We start from the raw sequence: 6960 nt of genomic DNA on the forward strand, positions 1-6960 counted from the left end.
ATCCATTGTATCATATAAAGGTAATAAGTTTTGTAGTTACCTATTTCATAACTTTATAACCTAGGATGTCTAATATAAACATATTTAATAATAGATCTCATGACAACTAAATGAAAATTGATACCTATCTAGATTTAAAATTTTACTTTAAAGAGTAGATTTAAAATTTTAAATCTACTTTGTTTTTTCAAAAAAAAAAAAGTGACAGCAAAAGATTATTGAAGATTGAAGTATGGAAATTGGTTGCAAAGGAAGCACTTAGTAATGCTGTGATGTCCACTAAAGTTGTGAAAAACTCTGCTTTACCACAATGCATTCATAACTTACAATGTTGTGGTTTTCTGGTCTTGAAATTGGCGCGTACCTTGTTTTGTACTGGACGTTTCGGGTCTAAATTCCAGACCCGTCTTCATAAGTGTCATTTAAGGTATCCCTTACCTTTTCATCAGGCATGGGGTAGATGGCCAAAATATCGCACGTTGTGGTTTTGCCAAACCTACCGATGACTCCCAACAGTTTCAGACTGGTGAAGGTGTTTACCATCTTCCACATTTTGATGTGACCCAGCCCTGATTGAATAAAACGGGATAGGCACCGGACATGAAAAGAAAATGGTGGACTTGATCAAGGCATGATTTCCATGAACGCTTCTACGTCCTCAACGGAGTACTGATCATAGCTCCGACCATAGTACCGGCCCTCGCAGAAAATCAAGAAATTTAGCTGAGTATTTTTCTGCGATGGTCGATGGTCTCGGCAAGGGTCAATGGTCTGTGGTCGCCGTTGTGGCCGCGCACTAATGACAGGTTTCACCAACCTACTTTTTAGCCCGTGACAGCCTAATATCCTAACAGCCTTGTCAAGCCTATACAAATCAAATGAAACTTAACAGGCTGTTAGCTTAACAGGCCTTCTAAGAACTGAAAAAATATTGGTGAAATCCACGCTAAGTCTCTTTTATTCCAAGGATTCCTTATTCCTTACCGCTAGAACTAAGATGTCCGGTGACATATTTGGAGAACCGTGCGTTGTACACATCCTGAGCGTGAGATTTGACCTTGAGAATCACGTGACGTCGTTGCCAATCCCAGATACCGATAGTGTGGTCCGGCTCTCCTGATTGGCTGACTAGAATATCACCTTTTGGACTGGAAAAAAAATGGGTACTTGTTCAGAAGTCACGTCAATGGAAAACTGCTACAAAAAGGATATGTCACAAAGGAGCAGTGACCAGTGTTATTATATTAAACACAATAAGGAGCTTTCTTTTTCATTGTCGTGGCTTCTGAGTAATTATCAAAAAAAAAAAAAAAAAAAATAGAAACATCGGAAAATACAAAGTTTATCAATGTTTGTCAGTACTCACGATTTCAAGAAGGCGATCTACATATTTGCAACTTTTACCATTGTGCTATGAGTTCTCGTAAGGGCAACTACAGACACCTGTTCGTCGCCTCCTTCTACCATTAGGCCAGCCATTCACTGTCAGGTAGACCTGACAGGTACACCTGACACCTGATGAGCACACACTATCAGGCAGATCGGACAGGTGCGGCTGAAAAAGTCCGTCTGTCAGGTTTACCTGATACCCGATGAGCACACACACTATCACGTAGACCTGACAGGTACGGCTGAAAAGTTCCGTTAGGTCTACCTGATACCTTATGAGGACACACACTATCAGGTAGAACTGACACCTGATCAGGGCTACCTGATAGTGAGTGGCTGGCCTTAGTGTCGCTGTTGTACCTAAAAATGTAGGTAATTCCCCATCCGTGGCATAAGCTCCGGCTTTTAAGGATGGGTATACCATTTGTTGAATATTTATTTCATTGAAAGATTTGTACCGAATAACCTAAATGGAAACTTCATAAAAATAGTAATATAATTGTATATCTATAGATTACCTGTAATCCACGCATGTGTATTGTTTGACGCTTCCGCCTCTCAGGACAGAGACCACATTGAAGCTAGGCCACTCATAGATGATAATATCAGGGTTGTGGCCCTTCTCCCCGATTGCAATGTGAGGCTCCGTGTTATTTTTCTGCGGATGATATCAAATATGAAGAGAACGGATACAGTCCAAACCTTGGTATCTACTAATCACTCAACCCAGCGGCTCCGGGTCAAGAGCCAGTGCTCTTGAACACTCGGCCACAGAGGTGGGCACGTTCCCTAATCACTCACCGTTGGTGTCGCCTAATCACTTACCGTAATGCAGCCCAAACCTTGTCCTCCAGACCCACGTCTCAGCTCCACTAGTTTGTCACTAATGTTCAAAATATGAATGAAACAGCCAGACAGGAACACCAGATAGTTTGGATCCGGACAGCAAATGTTGAAATTCTTTCCGCAATCATAACCAAACGAATATCTGAACAAAGTAAGGTTAAGGCAAAGTACAGAGGTCAGTATGAGGGGGACATTCTCTGCCACCCAACCCTTGGAACTCTACGTCAACAAATCCTGATTATAGTTTCAAACCGGGATACTATGTCAATGATGCAAAGTACTTTGTCTACACTTGACTAGGAAGACTACTGAATAAGACAAAGTAATTTAAATGTTCCATCATTTACCTGTAAAATCCTGACTGTTGTCAAAATGAGGATAAACTCCTAGGATTCGGATGACATTGAGCCTAACCTAACCACGACCTTACTAGGTATGCTGTAGATATATTAGATACCTACCTAACCTCCTAGCTTAATAATTTTACCCATTGAAATATTAGCGAAGGTTTCAGAGTGAAAACAAACTGACTGATGGAAGAATAATAACAGGCATATCATACGAGTAAAAAGCATCAGAAATATGATATAAGACTGATAAGTACCTGACAGTGTGAAATTTAATATTCCGAATTTCCTACCCAAATTGAAATATTAGCGAAGGTTTCAGAGTGAAAACAAACTGACTGATGGAAGAATAATAACAGGCATCTCATACGAGTAAAAAGCATCAGAAATATGATATAAGACTGATAAGTACCTGACAGTGTGAAATTTAATATTCCGAATTTCCTACCAAAAAACATTGAATTTTCAATTGTAGATACGTTGATCTACATAGGAACATCTTTAAACAGACAATTCATTCCTGAATAAAAATATTTCATGCTTTTTAAAATTTTGTCAACTACAACTGTTGTAGACTGTAGATGCTTTTCAACAGACACCTTGGTTTAGGTAGAAAGGTAGTACATTACCTTTGTCAGTAGAAAACTCCTGCAGAAGTGCAGAACCAGTTCGGAAGTAGGTTTATATAGATTCGTACCTCATGGACACATGGCTCACATTTCCATCAGTTCAAATTCACAATCCAAATTAGCATAGGTAAATTTTTAGACATTTCTGAGAAAAGTTACATTTTTCCTGACGAAAAGTAAACAACTAACAAACTGACAAGGAAATTTTGTTGATCAGTTTCCATTGGAAACGTAAAACTCCACACACGTAAAAAAAAGTTCAAAGATTTCAAAATTTTGTTCTTCAAACGGTTAGCAACGAGCTATTAGTTTCAAAAAGATCCGCTAATGTGGCAGCCCACACTACCTGGGACAACATAGATTCACCTCTTCGATCGACGGCCGGTCGTCGACTATGTTTGGACTATTTTGGACACAATTTTATGCTCTTTTAGTCTGTTCTAATTGCCACTTTATTCGAGGAATGCTCAATGGTCATCCCTTTCGAAACGAAAACGATTATTACCCGTGTGTGAACTGCCTAATAGTAAGTATTCCCCATAAAGTTCGGTTGTACCAACAGACAGTATTTCACCTCCTTGCTCCTTATCGGGCAAAAATGCCTTGGTGAAATTTACCTAATTCAATTTTTATTGGCACTTATAGGTAGGTAGAGTAAGTAGGTACCACTTTAAAGAAAAAAGAAAATATTGAGTTTATCCTCCTCGATTTAAATTTGAGAGAGTTCCTTTGTATCCTGCCAAATCAACTGGGCCTGTGGGTTTGGATGTCAGCTGCACCATGTCACCTATTGTCTCATCATAGCTTATGCTACTAATCGTACCCTCGTACTAGACTCGACTGGATGGAACTATCACAGTGGGGGATGGGAGGAAATGTTTGAACCTCTGAGTCAGACTTGCAGGTAGTCAGAAATCATGTGGTATTTGAGTGGATTGGAACACATCACATTTCTTCAGACACTTTCCATTTGTCAAGGGTTTAGGTTCTTTGCCCTTGGGATCAATTTAATTGAAGAAACCCATTTACTGATGAAGTCTTAGAAGTTTAGATTAAGCTTAGGATAAGAAATTCTTTGTAAAAAAATTGGACCGATTGCAATACTTTCATTACTAGTATAGCTCCGCTATACTGTAGTAATAGAAAGTAAAAAAAAAAAATGATACCAAATAAAACATACCTATATCTACCTACCTACCAATTGTAATGAAACAACAAGTTGAAAATATGCATGTACGAGTACAACTAGAATGGAGTGGGGTGATTTCGAGACTAGAATAATTTTGAACCGCCAAATTTAATGTTCTCAAATGACATGGTTCTGCTCTTCGTAGTCCATGAGCATGTCATTTGAGACCAAAGTTGGTGTCTCAAAATTTCACTTGTCTGAAAATTCCCCAACCCACAGTGGCGTAGCGTGTATGTATGGCGTGTATGGCGGCCATACAACTCAAAAGTTCACTCTAATGCCCATAAATATTAATGGCATGTACCTACTGTGATGGGACTTGGTAGACCTGTGCATGAGCCCTACAAGGCCCTACACTTGAATTTAGACCACGCTACGCCACTGGAACCCAGCACCTCCGGGTCAAGAGTCAGTGCTCTTGAACACTCGGCCACAGAGGTGGGCACGTCCCCTAATCACTTACCGTTGGTGTCGCCTAATCACTTACCGTGATGCAGCCCAAACCTTGTCCTCCAGACCCACGTCTCAGCTCGAATATTGCAGATGGTGGAGTGAATATTTTTTTTTTTTTTTATATATATAAATTTTTACCTAAGCAGGGGAAAAGCCCCACTTTGGCCATATCTTACCGTTGGAGTGAATAAAATTCATTCGGTTCATTTCTTTCCTATATTGGCATTCTGAAAATTCTACATACCTACCTACCTAAGTAGATAATATAGAAATATACTATGTACTTATGGGTAGGTAGTATTCACATCCTACACAAGTAACTACCAATAGGTACATAAGATGCCTATACTGACGATAAAAAGTGCACCCCAAATCTCAAGTCAGGGAGGGAGGGAGAGAGAGAGACGGAGGTAAAAGAGAGAGGAACCAATCGGAGATCAAGAGAAACCAGATGAAAAACAGGACAAACCTGGAGAAGGACTTGAGAATTTGGAAGGAAAAGACAAAGAAAAGGGCGACACAACAACATCAGATGAGAAACTTAATAAGAGAGAAGGAAGGCAGGATAGAAAATCATCCTACACAAGTAACTACCAATAGGTACATAAGATGCCTATACTGACGATAAAAAGTGCACCCCAAATCTCAAGTCAGGGAGGGAGAGAGGGAGAGAGAGAGAGAGAGAGAGAGAGACGGAGGTAAAAGAGAGAGCGAACAAAGAAAAAGGGGGAGAATAGGAGACATTACTTTGTATAGGTATGTTAGCCATGCACATCCAACCCAGACCTACGAGTTTCTGTATGTTTCCGGCTAGATCGATAAGTACCATGTAGGTATTAAAAGCGCATTTTTTATGATAAAGGATACTCAATCTCCACATAGTGACTATCCAAGGTACATTTGTCGCTGAGGAAAACATCGGCTGGTATTCTGGCATCCAAGTTGAGGTCCGAACCTTCCCCAGCACCACTTAGCAAAGACACCATGTCCATTCCATCGATCAACCGGTCCATCAGATGATCCTGCAGAAGTTGTTCAATTTCGCCCGAGAGTAAACGTTTCTCATCTGATGTTGTTGTGTCGCCCTTTTCTTTGTCTTTTCCTTCCACATTCTCGATTCTTTCTCCAGGTTTGTCCTGTTTTTCATCTGGTTTTTCTTGATCTTCGATTGGTTCCTCTCCTTTCCCTTCATGTTCACCCAATTCTTCACCTCCACTTCTTGCATCTTCTGGTAGGTCACTGGGAACTCCATCTGGCGGAATGACATATCCAGTGTCTTCTATGTGTCCTGTAGTGTCCGCTTCGTTTTCAATGTTTTCCCCTGATGACGCGATATCCGGGTTTTCAGCTGACATGGTTCAATCTGTGAATGTAAAATAGATCTCCATGCGGCAAATGAGAGGGAAATTTACGTCTCAAATTACTGGGGAAGAAAGATTTGATGAGAAAGAAGAGGACACGGAAAGTAAAGTAAGTAATGTAAAACAATTTTATTCCAAAGCCATAAAATAAACAGTCGTATGTAGGTAGTAGGTATGTACTCAAAATTACCTACAGGTGAGTCTAAAGCTGTGTCCACACATAAGTAGTTGACCCCGTCGATCGACATCGACTGAACCGTTCACACTGCGTCGACCGTCGACAGCATAGATTCACCTCGTCCATCGATCGACGGTCGGTCGACTATGATGTTAGGACACACCTTAGTACTCTACAGATGATTAATGTCAATCAACATCGACTGTAACACTGGAATTAATAAAAAGTTCATTGTGAGGACGCGTTTCAGCCAAATCGACATACCTAGCCCGATTATGGAGTAGAGTTGTAGACTCTAGATGCTTTTCAACAGACACCTTGGTTTAGGTAGAAAGGTAGTACATTACCTTTGTCAGTAGAAAACTCCTGCAGAAGTGCAGAACCAGTTAGGAAGTAGGTTTATAGAATATAGATTCGTACCTCATGGACACATGGCTCACATTTCCATCAGTTCAAATTCACAATCCAAATTAGCATAGGTAAATTTTTAGACATTTCTGAGAAAAGTTACATTTTTCCTGATGAAAAGTAAACAACTAACAAACTGACAAGGAAATTTTGTTGATCA

The 6960-nt window shown here is 40.1% G+C and overlaps 1 protein-coding gene across 1 annotated transcript in view; it reads right to left on the bottom strand.

Annotated features, from left to right (window-relative positions):
* The window catches only part of LOC103508240 (cilia- and flagella-associated protein 44-like), a 12753-nt gene extending 5793 nt beyond the window's left edge, over positions 1-6960 (bottom strand). The window contains exons 1-6 of the mRNA XM_026822875.1: positions 6740-6960; positions 5721-6216; positions 2215-2377; positions 1908-2047; positions 985-1148; positions 439-569 (exon numbers count right to left, since the gene is read on the bottom strand). Coding sequence (XP_026678676.1) covers positions 439-569; positions 985-1148; positions 1908-2047; positions 2215-2377; positions 5721-6208 — 1086 coding nt within the window. The 5' untranslated portion in view covers positions 6209-6216; positions 6740-6960. The remainder of the gene's footprint in view (positions 1-438; positions 570-984; positions 1149-1907; positions 2048-2214; positions 2378-5720; positions 6217-6739) is intronic.

The sequence above is a fragment of the Diaphorina citri genome, unplaced genomic scaffold (genome assembly GCF_000475195.1).
Source record: "Diaphorina citri unplaced genomic scaffold, Diaci psyllid genome assembly version 1.1 scaffold379, whole genome shotgun sequence".
Classification (NCBI taxonomy): domain Eukaryota; kingdom Metazoa; phylum Arthropoda; class Insecta; order Hemiptera; family Psyllidae; genus Diaphorina; species Diaphorina citri.